Here is a 17,604-nt window from a genome sequence, read left to right as displayed (position 1 = left end):
GTCCTTGTTGAGGATTACGATGGTGCTTATGCACGAACTTGGCGCATCAGTTCGCCCTCGCAATCCAAGTAACGAGTAAGTGTACTCTAGATGATGTCACTTAGGCCACTAACATGATTGTCTCCTATATTGTTGTACCTTTGATCTATCACTGCCAAATGAATGTAGTCTGGCAATTCAATACATCTCTCGCAATTTGGGGAAAATCATAGTGGTCATCTTATGCGTCTTTCACGTACAACCAAGAAACAATATTTCTCTGTCCCCCAAACGTTATGGATTGCATGGGTGTTCACTTTTGTAATGTATCTACACTTCAAAGCCCAAGTTGATTGATCCATGAAGTAATATTTGTACTGGCAACTATGCCATAGGATACAAGATTGCATTTTCAACTAAGGTTTGTACACGTATCATGTTGATTTAAATACAGTTTGTATGTTTCTCTTCCACAGGTGGTACAGGCTAATGGCCCATCGTTCGTTTACATGGTGGCTTCATGGGAGGCTTGAATACCGTGTTCGACGAGTAATACCCACCTGTATCGTTGGTGCCATTCAAAACCAATTCCCCAGTGACAGCGGATTTTCCCACACTGTGCTGCAACCCGAAGTATATAATTTATGTTATATTAGTGCCATCAACAACATAAAATAAAAATCATCTTTTATGAATAGTGGTTTCAATTTTTCAGTGAATCAAGGACAAGCTCACTTGTCCTGGCAGGACTGGCAGGGTGGGAACGGCCAATGTGCCAAACACCATCTGCATCACATACACACCCACTTTTCAAATTTTTTATAAACCCCTTGATAGTTATCCCGAGAACATCTGTGAGCACTGGAAGTCAACTCTTGATCATACTACCTGTTCTCCTGCTACTAACTACCCTACTTGCTCAATCCAATTGTTTGTTAATCATTTTAAGGGCTGGTCACGTAATCATCTCTTTCTGATCTCAAAATTTCTACTTCAAACAAATGTACCTAGTAGTGTAATGTTCATTCATCTCAATGACTTTACCGTTGTCTACTGTTAAAGCGTTCTGATCTCGATATATAGCAAATTTCATCAGTGTCAATTGTGATAGAATTGCATCTTTCTCGAACCATGTCTATAAGCAGGTTTCCTTTTGATGCATGAAAGTACATTCAACGGACGAGTAACACGTTACGATTTACGTCGCATCAATCAATTCTGTATGAAAGTTATCCCGGTGTATATTTGACTACGCTACACAGGTTTCGCTGCTTTGACCAAGACAAACATTGCATAGAAAACTAATTCCATTAATCTCATGCATTCTGTAGATTTATTTAGTAATTGTGTACTTTTTTTTATACAGATTTTTCAAGAATGCCTGCTTGCATGGTTTTTGGTTGCCATTCTAGGAGCCATGTCAAAAGTAAGGGCACTATCATACATACATTCCCGGCGAATATTGATTTAATAAGAGAAAGGGTTCGACACTGTGGATTTCCGGTGGACGAGCTTGAAAGTAGAGTCCAGGATGTCTTGGGAGACTCAAGGGCCAATCGATTCCACATCTGCATCCTGCACTTTACCCCGGATATGTACGACCAATCGCAGTAGACAATAAGCATCGACTCAGAACGTCTCGTAAATTGCTTCCAAATGGAATTCCTACTCTATTCATGCACACGCTGCCTCAGGCGAGTTCCGAATGATGAATTGCATATTTACCAGATTGTATTACTTTTTAACTATACCACATGTTACTACTCATCAATCCCTGGTTTATGGAGCATCATAGAAAGTAATTATGACCATCGAAAACAATGCCATAGTGCCCGTCAAAAGAAGCATAATCTTTTCGTAATAGGTTTCTTGGCATGTCCATTTTTATTTAGAAGAGCATAGTGACGGGAGCACAGACCCTCGTAAGTATCGACACGTCCAGTATACCAATGGTGAGCGCTAAAGGCTTGCAGAAGTTCATGTTAATCGACAGTTGGATCGTCCCACATATCTAATGGAAATCTAATTTTCCCTTTTACAACTTTGTGATAATACACTGATAATGAAGGAGCAAGATTCTGCATCCATTTCTTTTCTGGAGTCAACAACAACAACTTTGAGCGCCTATCAGGTAATTTTATTTCACTTTTCAATTTCAAGAATGTATTATGCTTGGAATTTCAAAAGATATAAAATTGTCTATGTATCCTGTCGGTTGGTTACACTATGCTGCAAAATTTAGGATATCTCTATATATGTACCATTATCTGCATCCCATTGTCTCTGTTCCATTTTGCTGTTTTCATCCATACTAAAATAAGTACTGTGTTACAGGGGGATGCTGATACTTCGACTACAATTACATCGTCCTTTGGAGCTGGTCCAGAGTTTGAGGTATGCGTACTGACAGTTCCCTTGAATGAAAGAAAGTAAATCCTACATAGGATACTATTAGACAGTGACATTCTTATAAACGTGCAGTGTTTCAAACCTTCATAATTTCTATTCTAACGTTACAATTTCTCCCTAATGCAGAATACACTGCAAAACGTTTGAGGGCAACATTATAGTCAGTATGTTTTGCTCAGTGATCTCTGATCGAGTACACTTGCCATCAATCAGGTGAAATTCGAAATGTATATTTTTACTAAAATGACGTACACTGTTTACGAGGGTATGTATGTAAGCGATGTGTGCGATGAAAGATTTTAATTTAAAAAAACGTTTGACTTTTTTTTTTTAATCAATATTCTAATCAAGGAATGTATACATGGTCGGGAATTAGAAGAGGAGGCACATGGATCAGAGGTGGTGGGCCAGCTTGCTGGTGCGGTCGTTACAGAGAAGACCGCGGTTTCACAGAAAATCAAGATAACAAGGGTAAATTAAAAAAATGTTTTTCGTTTTCTAGAAGTGTTTTGGGCTGGTATTTTCTTCATAACATTTTTTTTCATTTAAAGTGCTATCTACTGTATGTGTGATTTACAATGAACATGTTTTTACAACCCATCTCCTAGATCAGAATGAAAAGTATAAAGACACAGACAACAAATGAAACCAAAGATGCTGCATGGTCCAGTCAATAAGCAGACTTGAGATGCTTATGTCCAATGGCCAGAAAATGAATTGAATGTGACCGGCGAAGCCAGCAAAGTGTTGTTGAACCATTGCTACAATGTGAGAACTCGACAAGATGAAAATGAAACTGAATATAATGAAGATGCTTTTGAATTCCTCGCTGACCACTTGACACAATCTACACCTGCATCAAAAGGTCCACCCAATAAACAATCGACGTTGATGGGTTATCCAGTTTGTGTGCAAATAACACATGCTGAACTAACAGAGACTGAAGCTTCTACGCAATTGACCGAGGAACTTGCCAAAGATCTGGACTACAGTTTGTCTAGTTTGGCCGATTTGTCCACCACAGTTAAGTCACAAACCATAATCATGCAGGACAATTGGCTAATAAAGGAGCAGAAATACATTGTATTCGACAGCTGCCTCTTAGAGATTATACTGATGCTGAAAAGTGTGCATCCAGTGAGGGGGAAAATATGTGGGGAGCCATTGGTGATTGTGACTCGTGTATTACAAGGTACTAACCTGAAAATCCAAGCCACCTGTGCCCATCTCCATGATATATTTTCATGGTCCGCTCAACCGATGCTTGGCAAAGTGCCAGCTGGAAATCTACTGTGTTCAGCAGCTCTACTTTTCAGTGGATCTACTTTTAATAAGTTGTCCAGTTTCTGTCAATATGTGGGACTTCAGTTCCTTGCTAAAACGCAATACTACAAATATCAAAAAGAATTTGTATACCCCGCTATTAGTCAAGCCTGGAAAATTTAACAAATGTCAATTGAAAGGACATTCTCTGGCAAACGGTTCAGGCTAGCTGGCGATAGACAGTGTGACAGCCCTGTATTTTCAGCAAAGTACTGCACATAACACTTCCAGGACATGGAAACTAAAGAAATTGTCAGTTCGGAGGTCGTGCAAGTGTCCGAATGTAAATCCTCAGTGACCATGGAGAAACATGGTTTCATAAAATCCCTTGAACATCTTCAATCGAGGGGAATGCAAATAGACCTCATAGCCACTTACAGACATGTTTCAATAGCCAGGGCCATGCGAGAGCAGTTTGCAAACATTCACCATCAATTTGATGCATGGCACGTTGCCAAATCAATAAAGAAAACACAGCTGCAGGTATAAAAAAATAAATAAAACAGAAAATATTTTACAGTGGTCCCAGCCTTTCAGCAACCATCTTTGGTGGAGCTCCAAAACGTGATGGGTCTGTGGAAATTCTACTTGAAAAATGGCATTCATTGAGGCACCACTGTTCCAACTTTCACTCATGGACAGAAAACCAAGATTTTCACCAATGTGCACATGGACCTTTATCGGAGGAACAGGAACACAAGAAGAAGTGGTTGGTTCCATCTTCACCTCCACACAAAGCTCTTGAGAAGATCGTGCTTGATAAAACTCTTTCAAGAGACCTGGAGGGACTCACGGAATTCTGTCACACCAGAGATTTGGAGGTGTTCCACAATATGTGCCTAAGGTACAGGCCCAAGAGATTGCATTTCGGCATAGACAGTATGCAAAATCGAACATTACTAGCCGTATTAGCGCATAACGAGAATCTAGGCAGAGAACAATCGAAAACTGCAGGAAACTTTGGCATGCTTCGTTATACAATGGCCTTTGCAAAACAAAGCAAAACATTGGTTGCCAAGCCGATATACCAGGAAATGGAATTAAATTTTGTGAAAGATCTCATTTTGACTGTGTTGGCCATGCATACTCATGGAATCGATCCCGATTTTGTTCCTAGGACACATACATTGCCACAAAACATTGCAAACGAGCACTGTCCACCAAAAGAGAACCTTGTTGAACAATTGACTTCCCGCTATAAATGATTAGCAGCGGTGTGTATGTTCCACAATGTTTTTACATGACCAATGGAAATCTATTTAACTTGAAGTTCAAAGCTATTAAAAGTATTAAGAATAATTAAGCGTCCAAATTGTCTTTTCCAACATATCCTCTTTGTCAATTCTTTTTGCAAGAAGTGCCTGTTGGAGGATGCCATACAGTGTAACTCTGTTTTCCTGCTTTCGGCCAGCTCTTGTGGGTCCTTCACTGATCAGGGCACGGGAGGGTCAGATGGATATCCACATGAAAGCAACTGTGGGGTCTGCAGTTTACTTAGCATGCACATGTCCAAATAGACAGAATAAATATGCGTCCCACTAAAGAATGAGACCTAAGCTAAATAAAAAATTGGCACGCAAGAACTAATGACTGTAAGCAAAACACTGCATGAAAGGGGGCTGTTAGGGTGAAATAGGTGCATTCTGACCTACATTTTTATGTGGCATGTGTTGGGGGTCGTTGCTTTTGGATGCCTTATCAGAAGGGCTGGTCTTTGATTTGCGGCCTTTGGAGTCTTACAATTTCAAAACACAGTGGGGATAGGTGTTAGCGTTAACAAAATATATGACCACTCTAGATTAGGTATATGGTAGGTGAATTGGAAGTGGTCTGGGGGTAGGATCTGGTGACCAGGTGCGTTCAAAGGGAATAGGGGTCATGGGTTCATGGGACGCAGCCTGGCTGGGAGGGGTTGGAGATGGCATGAGTCAGTCAGCAGAGATGGATGGGGCACTAAGGTTGGAGCAGGCCTTGGTCTCACATGATTGGATAAGCACATTTTGTCAGGGCTGGATACTCGCTAAATGAACAGCTGCATTTCCGTGAGAACAGGAGACGTGCTGAGCTGACAGAGGAGAGGGATGGTGGAGAACTGGCTGTGCTCGGCGCTTTGAGAGGGAGAGTGAACATTTTGCCAGAGGGCCTCGAATAAAAAAGGCGTTTGGAAGGAGACAAAATGGAGTTTAAAGTATACACATTAGCACAGCATTAATACACTTATATGAAACATGGGTGATGCAAATATGTACAGGAGGGGTGGAGATGTCTCCCACCTTAGCTTATGTGTAATTTGCCCGGTACGAGAATGGTGCAGGAAGGCGGGATATACCGCCTCTCCTCCAACATTTGTTAGTGCACGTGAAGTTCAGTGGAGATGGAAGGGCACTTGGATTTATGACTGGTCAGTGACTCACGATATCCGCAGAGGACATTCCTCTGTGAAAACAGGGAGCATGGAGAGGTGACAATGGGGAGGACTCTAACTGGAACGGTTGCCCTAAAATAACTAAATCACCATCCATATAGATGAGTAAAAAAAGTATTCACGATAGCGCTGCATTGGTGGATGCCAGCAAACAATGTGTTTATTTTTCTAACATACTTTGAATGCCACATTGGACGGCCGGGCTAAATCGCTCCCATGGAGTGAAGGTCACTGCGTTTGATGTTGCTTGTGGGCTGTTCACACCGACGCATCTTGTACAGTAGGTTTTTGATTTGTGGCTTTCCTTCATCAAAAGGAAACTTAGCATACGGGCTCCAAGGAAGGTTCAAATGTTGTTCGCCCTTGGAAGAAAGGGAGGATTCGCAATGGATTGAATGACGGGAGGTGTGTAATTCCCGCAAAAATGATAAGGTTCACCATTTCAAAACTGGACAAAGGAACATGTAATTTCATTTTATGAAAACCGTTGATCTGAGCAGAGACTCTGCGTTACACTAAGAGAATGGAAATACCAAATATAATGTAACTTTTACTGTAAACGAGTTTATAGACGAACGAGTCAAGGTTTCATTTTCTGATCGGTATTGCTGGTTTACATTGTAATGGGTTGTTGGTTGGGGCATATTGTGACGACACGCAAACACAACCTGTATGTATTTGTCTTTGTCACATGGGCAGTCCAGCACGAAATGAATGGAGTCCACGTCTAGGTTCCCCCAGGTTCCACCAACGCCAAGTTTGTTGCTAATATTCCGTTATAATGCTTTGTGCTGTTCGAATTCTTCTGTCAGCTTCCGCATCCGTATCCCATTGTGAGCTATAACATACTCCACAGCACTAACCTCTCAAGCACATTGTAGACTCCAACTTTCCACAATGTTTTCACTGCGTTTCCATTGTTTCTGGTTTGTGTTCATTATTAGGTTTCACCCGGTTCAGAATTAAAGGGTTAATGGATAAATTAGAATAAAGAACGTCTGCTGAGATATATTTCTGTTATGTTTTCTACACAGCTACATCCTTCCTTTCTGAGAATGTCATTTCCAGATACCCAGTGACGGGTTCTTCAGCAGGCAGTGGCAGATGCACCTAAATGGCTGACTTGCAATTACGTTGATGTGGGACGATCGCCCGGACTGATATGCCCATTGGCAGTTCCAGCAACAAGTAGGAACTCGACATCATTTAGGGTGGTCTAGCAAGAAGCTGATGCCGAAGCCTTGCGATTCAAGGTGCGTCCAATGTGCTTCTTCTACCGAAAGGAACACATTGTGCCTCATGATAAAGATTTGATGTTCGAAAACAACAAAATAAAAAATGTGGTTGAATATGGAAATTGGTGGATGTTCTCGGAGCGTTTATTGTGAAATAAAAGCACATTATAAATTGCAGAGTATCAGTGTTTCCTATTCCGATTTGGAACGCGCTGTGCTGCGAGAGGATGCGTGTGTTGATATTCCGGGATCTCTGTCAACTAACGTTAAGACGTAGGTGATGACTAGGTGCGTTTGGCTACGCTGCACACTAAAGTCATAAAATAGGTGGAGAATAATCGCTAGGAATAGTGAAGTCAGCCTCAGGGGCGGGGGATGTGATTTAGTGCCGCAAGAGCAGTTCAAATTAGGGCGATGCGGCAACAGATAAGATTAGCACAAGATGGCTGCGCCCCGCTGCCTGATTTCGCATGTGTAACCGTGAGAAAAACTAAAGGTACAGTGCATAGGAAATGTTTTTACGATCGATCGCAGTTTGCTTAAAACCACATGCCCGAACGCTCGGGACAATAATATTTTTGAGCACACTATTCCTTCAAATATTAGGCCGAATATCAATTTTATAGCCTGAATTAAGCCGAATACTGACACAAAGATGAATTTCAGTACACCCCTACACCACACTGACAATTATGACACCCAATGCTTGTAGCGGATATTAATCTGCCACTAGGCAGCTAGGGTACACAGTTACATTTTTGATCCAATGCTGAATTCAGTTAAAAAGCCATCTCTTGGAACTTTATTTTCTTGCAGCTGAATTCAAGAATGCATGTGACCTTTGAATCTGCCTAGATACTACTGCAAGGCAGCTTCCGTGGATGTCCGGAGATAGTCACAGCAAACTACCTTTGTGCATTATTCTACTTGGCGTGGAGCACTATGAAAGTCTGGGTTAGTTTAGCAGATCTCGCCTTCAGAATCAAAATCACATCCATCATTTATTATAGAAAATCAAAATAACTCTAAATATTTCGCCCTAGCAGATGGCATTTAGTCGCAGCTGGTCCTGAAAACACACTACTTTAAACACTTTATTCCAAAGTTTTCTGCACAGAATGTCCCCTCCTTTCCCCATACCCATCGTTTTTCACCCTCCTCGCCTCTTCCTTTCAGATATCATGCCCCCAGGGACAGCATAAGGGCCTTTCATATGAAAGGAGCCTCAGGGGTTGCCCCACATATTGGCAGTCAGCAGTCTAATAGCACAGCAATATGTTCCTTTATATATTATTTACATTGTAGGGCTTTCAGTGTGCACGTTGCAGCGCTCGCCTAACAAGCTGTGTTAGCTGGAGCCCATCCGGCAGTCAGTTCCATTGGGGAAAACAGATGTGTTAACAGCTGGTTGCCTTTCAACACTGGTTCCTCCATGTCAGTCACTTGCTTACAAAGGATTTGCAGCACAGATTCCTAGATTCAGAAGGCATTCAGAATGTCAGCTCCTTGCTGTCTCGTGGTCGTGTGATAATTGGCAGCTACTAACATTATCTTTATCTCAATTATAATGTATGCACCCCATGGGTGTCTCAGACTGCTATCCACTCTAAGCAAAGGGGGGGAGGGGCAACCATCAGGTTGAAATGGGTGCCTGCTCATCTTCAACCAGGCCTGCATGCCCCCCCACTAACCTCCCCAAGTTTTCAGCAGGACCCTAGGTGGTGTGGGTCTGTAGCGGGTTATGTGGTGTGTTATATATAGACACACACATATGCAAAAAAGGTCACAAAGTGGAAGGGAACTAAAGGGTACCACGTTCCCTTCTCAAGGAAATCTGTCATAGTTCCCTTACTTTATGTGACCCGGAGTACCGTTCCAGGACAGTAGGAAAGGCCACTTTAACAAAAAACGTTTCCCCTGCCTGGGGTTTGAATCTAGGCTCTGCGGTAACCATCCTGTGTCAAACCTCATTGTGCCACGTCGAAAGCTTTGGCTAAGGTTTATTTCAATTGACTGTTTAGGAATGAAACCCATTCCTAAGCAGTCAGTGAAGAATTTGGGAATTGCTGTAGGCGCAATATAGTTCTGGGCATGTCTCCTAAGAGGTGCAGATGGTGGTGATTGGAAGGGAAGGCTGCCTGCTGAGGGGGGACAATGACACACTAAAGGTGGTCATTTAAATGCATATTCTTTCACCTCGTTTTCTTCAGTCTTGCGAGAACTGTTGGAAAACACAGGATTGTGGAGGGGAGGAAAGGAAGGACCCAGGTAAGGGGTTGAAATGGTGGAGGGTGGTGCCGGGGTTGCTGGTGAGTATCGGGAAGTGAAGGGTGACGAAAAGTGGGCTGGGCAGAAAAAGGACATGGCAGAGGGAACGTCTTCCACTACTTTTTCTATTGTACACTTCGACCACTGCATATGTTAGACTGCAGATGGGGAACTTGGGGTTTAAATTGCATACAAAAGGGGTGTATCGGAGAAATTCACTTTCTCAAATAGGGTTTTGGGCACCTGTGAGTTGATGCCTTGGGACCTACCACTTCCATAATCCCGAATCTTCGCTCGTCTCTGCCCGGCGAAATCCTTCTTGTCCCGCACTTCCTGAAAGGAGCGGTCCAACCGCCGAGCTCAACCATTGGCTGCACAAAAAACTATCAACACTACAGAATCTAAAGTCACCGATGCACTGATTGGCAGAGCGCTCCTGACCTCGCAGGAGATTCGCTCATTGCTCATACCTTTGACTCTCCCTCTCCCGTTATAAACTAAATCACAAACTGTCCCCAATACAATATGGCGATCACGACCCGGAACCATTCACATCTGTTAAGTGATTTCCTTGTAGTGAGTAGTTCTATTAGAGGAATGGCCCTATCAACGAGTGGTTCCCACTAAATGGTTTTGGCGCAGCCTAGTAGTACTGCTCGTGCATATATAGGTCCACTGCCTACCAAGGCCCTTTACGCACCCAACTTTCCACCGAGCACGTTTGGACTTCCTCGGCCTCGAAGAGAGGACGTGGAATAAAGACTATCGTGTTTAGGCATCGTGGGAATGTTTCCATCGTCGTTTACTGCTGTGCGCATGCGTTTGGAGGAGTGCTGCAGAATTCAAGCAAACACTAGGCACAAGGGTATCTCTACGCCCTCTCCAATTCTTGGAACGTGTTATTGAGATATAAACATTCCTTCCCAAATCCCAATGTCTGTCTCACATATTCAGGATATCATTTATTTTTGCATAAGTGTCGTGAAAGTGTCAGTTCGGCAGAGGATAGTCGATCCTGTCAGTGCGATAACCCTTCGTTGGATCTCTGTTGCTTCACAGACCAAATTGTGATAGAAAAATCTATTTAAACAACGCACTGGTGCGGAAGTGTCATTTAAATGTTATGTCCCAGGTTGTGCCCTTCCGCACAGGTGGAGACTGTTGGGTAAGATTTTCACATAACTGGTTAATCTTTCTGACTTTGGTCAACCCCAGAACATTTTGCTTTATTAGTGGGATATTTGTCCTGAATACCACAGTGAGTGGGAACCTTTTTCCACACTCACAGAGTCTTTAACTCTTTTTATGGGTGTCAATTTTCTGACTCTCCATAGTGTCATTTGAAAGTTATCCTCTTTAACAACTTTTGCAATAAGTGCCTGTTGTTGCTGGGATAGGGGCTCCCCTTTCTACTTTCTTTTGCTATACTTGAGAAAACTACATCTCCCAAGGGTATAAAGGATCTTTGGATCCTTTTTACATTTTATTCTGTGAAGCCAGCACACCCCACCTTATGTGAAGTGCTGGGGAGATACAATGTATCCCCTTTCACATGAAAACTGTAACAATTCTGTTACAGGGACACGCTTACCTTCAACGGCTGGTGGCAGTGATACCTTTTATTAATTTGGTGCACCCTTACCACGGGGCTGTGTTCACAGCTGCAGTACAGGCACATAAGGGTGCTCATTTTACCAAAATGGCCCCTGTCTTCTTTTTTCATCATTTTAGGGTTTCTTGTTGTTTTATGTTCCTTCCCCTGACATCCAGGGCGGGAAATTCCTTTGTGTGATTTTTATCTTCAGCAGGAGTCCCCTGATGGCAGGAAGCGAGGGGGGAGTCCAAAACTCCCCAGCCCTTTGTTTTACGCCTTGCTTGAATGGGGACAAATCACAGTGGGGGGCTGGTTGTCCTGAATGGACAACAAGACCGCCCTTTTTGTAAAATTCAAGGAGAGAATGCAGAGGTTGTGTTGCAATTCCTGATAAATATGCAAGGACGTCGCCACTCGCAGGAAAATGTCTACCTTCTACTCAACTCGCTGGCTAGCACTGGCGCTGCTGAGGACTACAATCTGTCCGAGGAGGCACTGACAAACCATTTCATGCTACACCCTGATAATGAAACTTTTATATTCTGCACGACATGGCTCGTGCGGCCACCTGGACCATTAAACAAAAATGTGCCGATCATCAGCTCCCCATCGCAGAACCACACAACAGAGATGAGACCCAAACCAAAGAGAAAACAAGTCAACGCTCAGCAAGTCGACGCCAACGAAAACTCTTCCACAATAGAATCAAGCAAGGACCAAGAGGCTGCAATGGTAGCCCTCAACAAAGTGGAAGGGTCCCATGATGTCTGCCCTAAACCGAGGTAGGATAATATTGAAAAGAAAGCGACCAAGGTCCGAAAACCGCATAGCCGGACAAGCCACCACCATGACTGTTAACACAGGGGCATCCGTAAACTTTTTTCCCCCTTTACTCGCAAGCAGATGTTCCCCCGTACACCCCTAAAAGACACGGACACGCGTCTTTAAGCATATGGCAGTTACTGGGCATTTCTGTACAGAACTCATACGACGGGACATCTACATACAGTAAAAAATCAACATCGTCGCAAGACTGGAATGCCTGCTGAGCTAGTAAGCGGTGGAACACCTAGACCTCGCCCTATTTGTCTGTGACGTGTCCACAGCCAATGAAATCCAAGCCCTCCTCGACAAAAACTTTAACATGCTACACAGCATCGGATGCCTAAAAGGCAAGCTGGTAAGGCTCCACACCGACACGTCAGTCCAACCCAAGTCTGTGCAACATGAAAAGACGCCGTTCCACACATGGCCCCTAGTAGCGAAAGAACTCCAAGTCATGGAGAAAACCAGTATCATTGAGAAGATGACAGGACCCACTCCCTGAGTCTTCCCCCATGGTTGTCACCTACAAACTGAAACAACCGGGGCAGGTGAATATGTTTCGACATGCGTCTCCCCAACACAGCCAGCATGTCACCCCCCACCCTTCATGAAAACATTACGGCTCTGACAGGGTCATGAGTATTCGCCAAACTGGATGATAACGCTGGCTACCACCAGTTAAAATGACACAAAGACTTCTGGTACATGAAAACCTTTTTGTCTCACCTTGGTCTGCAGAGGTACAAGTGATTAAAATTCGATATCTCTGCAGCCGAGGTCTTTCAACACGTCATGCAAACAGTTCTTCAGGGTCTTCCTGGGGTCCTCAACGTCAGTGACGACATCCTCATATTCACAGAATACAAGGCAGAACGCCTCTCAAGGTTAGCAGCTGTGTTAGACTGACTGGATGACTCAGGACTCATCCTGCATAGGGAGAAATGTAAGTTCTTTAAAACTTTTTGGCAGCTTCAGCTCGGTATCCATCAAGTGCTGGGCTTTGGTGCAAGTATCGGATCGGGCGAGACCTCGTGTGCTGTGGTGAAATGGTTGTGTGACTGTGTGGATTAAGTATTCAGAAAGTCGAGGGTTGGGTTAGTGGGGTCTGTATCCTGGTGCCTGTTTTTTTGTCAGGTACTTCTGGTTCCATTCAGGCTGAATCGCTGTGGGTGGGGTTGTCTCGCTGTGGTGGTGCTGCGCTTATCCAGCTTTATCGTAGTGAGTATTGTATGGAGTGCTTACCATCTCCTACTATGGAGTGGTAGGTGGGTGTGGAACTGGGTTGGTAGTATCTATTCTCTTATTGTCTAATGTGACCCTGGTCGGTTGGGGCTTTGAATGGTTCAGGGTCAGAGTACTGTTCATGGGGCGTCCTAGTGTGTCTGTCTAGGTTGGCCTGTGTATTCAGTCATTAGTTTGCTCCGCCATGTCGATCTTTAGCTTTTTTGTTTTTTGTGAGGTGACTTCCTTGGGCTATTGTTTAGTTGTAGTGACTGTGTGATGGCGCATTGTGCTTCCCGCTGTATCTTGGTGGACCTTGTGTAGTGTGGGTGGTTATTCTGTTTCTTACCCTCTGGGTTGGTGCTAATGGTATGGGGTTTCTTGTTCCCTTGCTATCTGCCGTGATTAGGTCTGTTGCGGGCGGTTATAGTTTAGGTTCATGGTCCTAATGATGAGTTGTCCGTGTGTTTCTGACCTTTGTCTAGCTAAGAAGCCGGATTTTGGCCCTATTACGGCTGTCTCCCGGTAAGTCATTAGGAATGGCGTGGGATATTTTCCTTAAGGTATTCCATTGGTTGCTTGGTTTGGATCCGGGCCAGTCTCTTCGTTCATCGATGTTTTAGTTGTGTGTGTGCCCCTGTGGCCGGGCTTTCTAGGTATGACGTGAAGAGCCAGGTTTTGAGTAGTTTCCCGAATAGTAGGTGGTTTCTTGTGTTACGGATGTACTTTGGGAGGTCATTCCAGGTTTTCGGCGCTTGGTGAGAGAAGGAGGATACTCCTAGTTTTCTTTTGTTGTAGGGTTTCGGTTCCAGGCGGATGTCAATGCTTGATCTGAGCGTTCTTGTTGGTTGATGTAGACACAGTTTGTCTCTCAGGAACTCAGCTCCTTGGTTGTGTATTGCTCTATGCGTGATGCACATTGTTTTGAATTTTATCCGTTGTTTTATTGGTAGCCAATGTAGTGTTTTCAGCGCTGGTGTGGTGTGTTCCCTTCGGGGTAGTTTCAGAAGCTGTGTGGCTGCCGCATTTTGTATGCGTTGTAGTTTTTTAAAAAGTCGTTCAGGCATGCCTAAGTATAGGCTGTTGGCGTAGTCTACTGTGGACATGACGAGTGCGATGATGGTGGTTGTTTTATTGGTGAACGATAGGAACAGTAGGATCCTCTTTGCCGCTCGCAGGAGGAAGAAGCATTTCTTGAGGAGAGAGTTTACTTGTGGCTCTAGCGTGAGATTATTATCCATCAGAACCCCCAGTTTATTTACTGGGGTTGTCCCGAGTTCCCTTGGCCAAGGGATTAAGTGGTTTTCTCCTACATTTTTTATGACAATCATTATTTCTGTTTGCCTGGGTTGATTTTGTAGCAGTTGGAGTTCATCCAGTTCAATACATTGCAGAGGCATTTTTCTAGTGTTGAGTTTGTTTCCAGCTTGTCTTGTATTTTGAAGATTATTATTTGTGTATCATCGGCGTAGTTGTAGCAGGTGTGGCCGTGGCTTTTGATGATTCTGATAAGTAGATATAGGTAGATGTTGAATAGTAGGGGGGAGAAGGATGATCTTTATGGTACTCCGCAGGTGGTATCTCTCGGGGTGGATTTGAAGGGTTTCATCCGTACAGTTTCCATTCTGTTTGTTAGAAAAGATTTGATCCATAGTAGGGCAGTGTCTGTTAAACCAAGTCCTTCCAATCTTGTTATGAGGGTGTCATGGTTAACTGTGTCGAATGCTGCTGATAGGTCTAGGAGTATCAACGCAGTGTTGTTGTTTGAGTCTATGTTCATTTTCAGATCGTCCCATATTGAGAAGAGGGCTGATTCCGTTCCTCTCATTGGTCTGAAGCCAACTTGTACCTGGTCCTGTAGTCCGTTCTCTTCTATGAATTCTTGGATCTTTTTGTATATCTACGTTTCAAGAAGCTTCGCTGTGTACGGGATGTTGGAGATGGGTCTATAGTTGGAAAGGTCCTCTACGGTTCCTGCTGTATCCGTAAGTAGTGGCCTGATGTATGCAGTTTTGAAGGCTTGCAGCACTTTCCCAGTTGTGATTGAAAGGTTGAGGACGTTCCTGTGATATTCCATGGGCGCTCCTTGTTTAAGAATTGATTTGTATATGTCTGGTGGGCAGGGGCCTTCGGGAGACCCTGAATTATTGCTTTCCATCACCAGTTTGACAATTGTCTCCACTGTTATGTCTGAAATCCTTCATAATTTGTTCAGTTGTTCTTCCTGAGTGTAGTTGGGGATCGTGATTAGATCGGGGGGTCTGCTTTGTATGGTTTGTTGGATGTTGGTGATTTTGTTTTTGAAGTGGTCTGCAAGGTCATTGCATAGTTTCGTGGATGGAGTTGGTGTGTTGTTACATCCCAGGGGATATTTTATTTCATTTATGATTTTGAAGAGCTCTTTTTGGGTGTTTGGTGCTTCAAAGATTCGTTTGTCGTAGTGTTTCCTCTTCGCTTTTTGTATTTCTTTTTTGTATGCGCGGTTGTGTTGTAGGAAATTCAGCTTCATCACAGCATCGTTTTGTTGTCTCCAATCAAGTTCTAGTCTTCGGTTTTTCCTTTTCATGGTGCTAAGTAGAGGGGTGAACCATTTTGCCATTGCTCGTTTGTGAGAGGGAGTGAAAGGCTTTTCTTTTTGGCGATGTTGTCTATGGTAGTTATAATCCAGGAATGCAGCAGGGCTACTTTTTTGTCCAGGTCATCTTCTTCCATAAAAGCTGGGTGTGGTTTGCTGAGCTCGAGGAGTTCAAATTAGGTTGGAGTTTTTGTTGGTTCTCCAGTTTCTTTTCATGGTGTTCAGAGTTTTGTCTGGTTGAATGTTTATTGAGGTGTTCATTTTGATTACGAAGGGGATGATGAGGTGGTCGCTGCAGAGTATTTGAATTGGGGGTGCCGTGCAAAGGAGTTGTTTGTTTGCAAAGATTGCACCAAGTGTGTGCCCTGCCGAGTGGGTTGCTCCTTTGACTAGTTGTTGCAGATTCATTGCTGCTAATTGGCTGGTTAGCGATTTTTGTATGGTCGTAGTTTCTTGTTCGAACGAGATGTTGAAATCTCCAAGGACAATCAGGTGATTGTGTTTGATAGCTAGGACGGTGATAGCTTCTGTGAAGGCATCTACGAAGGTTGCATCGTAGGTTGGTGGTCTGTATATCAGTATGAATTTCAGGTTTGTTTTAGGGCTTACTGCTAGACGTATGATTAGCGATTCGCATTTACCGATGTTTAGTGGGTCTTCCATTTTGATATATATGTGGACCTTGTGGATGATTGCCAGTCCCACCCCCCTCTTTTGGTTTTTTTGTTTGTTTGGACGTATTTGAAGTGTTCAGGCAGGCAGTTGTTGAGAGTGATCTTGTAGTTGTCGATTAGCCATGTTTCTGTTACAAATAGGATGTTGATCCCTCAGCCGCAGAGCAGATTGTATATTTCGGTCGCATGTTTGGCCATTGACCTTGCATTGATAAGGTTACAGTGGATCCTTTTCATGTGATTTTGTTTGTTAGTCATTCCTTGTTTTGGCTTGCCGTTGTTTGGTTGCAGTGTTTCTTTACTGGCGTTGATTGGGGAAGGATGAGGATCAGCGAAGGCTGCATCTTCATTGAAGCAGTCTGCTAGATTGAGAGCTAGGCTGTTCAATAGCGGTGCTTCTCTATTCCTGCCAGTTAGGTGAAGGTCAGCAAAGGCTTCTTCATTGTATTGGTCATTTAGGTTGATGTTTGGGTTGTTGGTTGTTAGGGCTTCGTTGTCGTTTTGTCCGATGTGCCGTGAGTGTGGATGGTGTCCGCCTGTTCTTGTGATGTATGGGGTGATGGGGTCGGAGTCTACCCATTCTCTTCTTTGGTGCTCCCGTCTTTTTCCTGGTTGTCTTGGACTGTTCTTTGTGTGTTGTGCTGTCTCTGTGTCGTTGGGGTATCCAGGTTCAGGGGTTGTGGCGAGGTAAGGTGTGAGATAGAAGGATTTTTCCCTTTGGAGGTTTGTTCTGGTCGTTATGGTTTTTGGCGTTGTGTTTCCTATATTTGTGGTTGTTGCTTTGGGGGTGGGATGGATTTGTGCGTCTGTGTTCACTGCTGTTTCTCAGTGCCCCTTCCTGGTCCGGGGCATTTTGGTGCTCAGTTGGGAAGGTGCCATTTTAGTGGTTGACCGAGGTGTCTTGTAATGGCAGTACTGGTGTTTCTTCTTGATTTGGTAGGCTTTTGTGCTGCCTGTTCTTCTTGTGGGTTGGCTATGTTTCCCCAGAGCGCTGTCTGGTGGAGTTGAGGTGCTAGGCGTACAGTTGTCAGCAGGTGTGGGGCTAATTAGGGAGGCTGTCTATGTAGATTTAAGGT

At 43.8% G+C, this 17,604-nt stretch overlaps 1 protein-coding gene across 1 annotated transcript in view; it reads right to left on the bottom strand.

Annotated features, from left to right (window-relative positions):
* PRKAG1 (protein kinase AMP-activated non-catalytic subunit gamma 1) overlaps positions 1–10,122 on the bottom strand; it is a 458,467-nt gene extending 448,345 nt beyond the window's left edge. Inside the window, exon 1 of the mRNA XM_069653840.1 lies at positions 9,909–10,122. Coding sequence (XP_069509941.1) covers positions 9,909–10,007 — 99 coding nt within the window. The 5' untranslated portion in view covers positions 10,008–10,122. The remainder of the gene's footprint in view (positions 1–9,908) is intronic.
* Between the last annotated feature and the right edge of the window lie 7,482 nt (positions 10,123–17,604).

Source organism: Ambystoma mexicanum, chromosome 3q (genome assembly GCF_040938575.1).
Source record: "Ambystoma mexicanum isolate Mex_15411 chromosome 3q, UKY_AmexF1_1, whole genome shotgun sequence".
Classification (NCBI taxonomy): domain Eukaryota; kingdom Metazoa; phylum Chordata; class Amphibia; order Caudata; family Ambystomatidae; genus Ambystoma; species Ambystoma mexicanum.
This window is presented reverse-complemented; position numbering and strand designations above follow the sequence as displayed.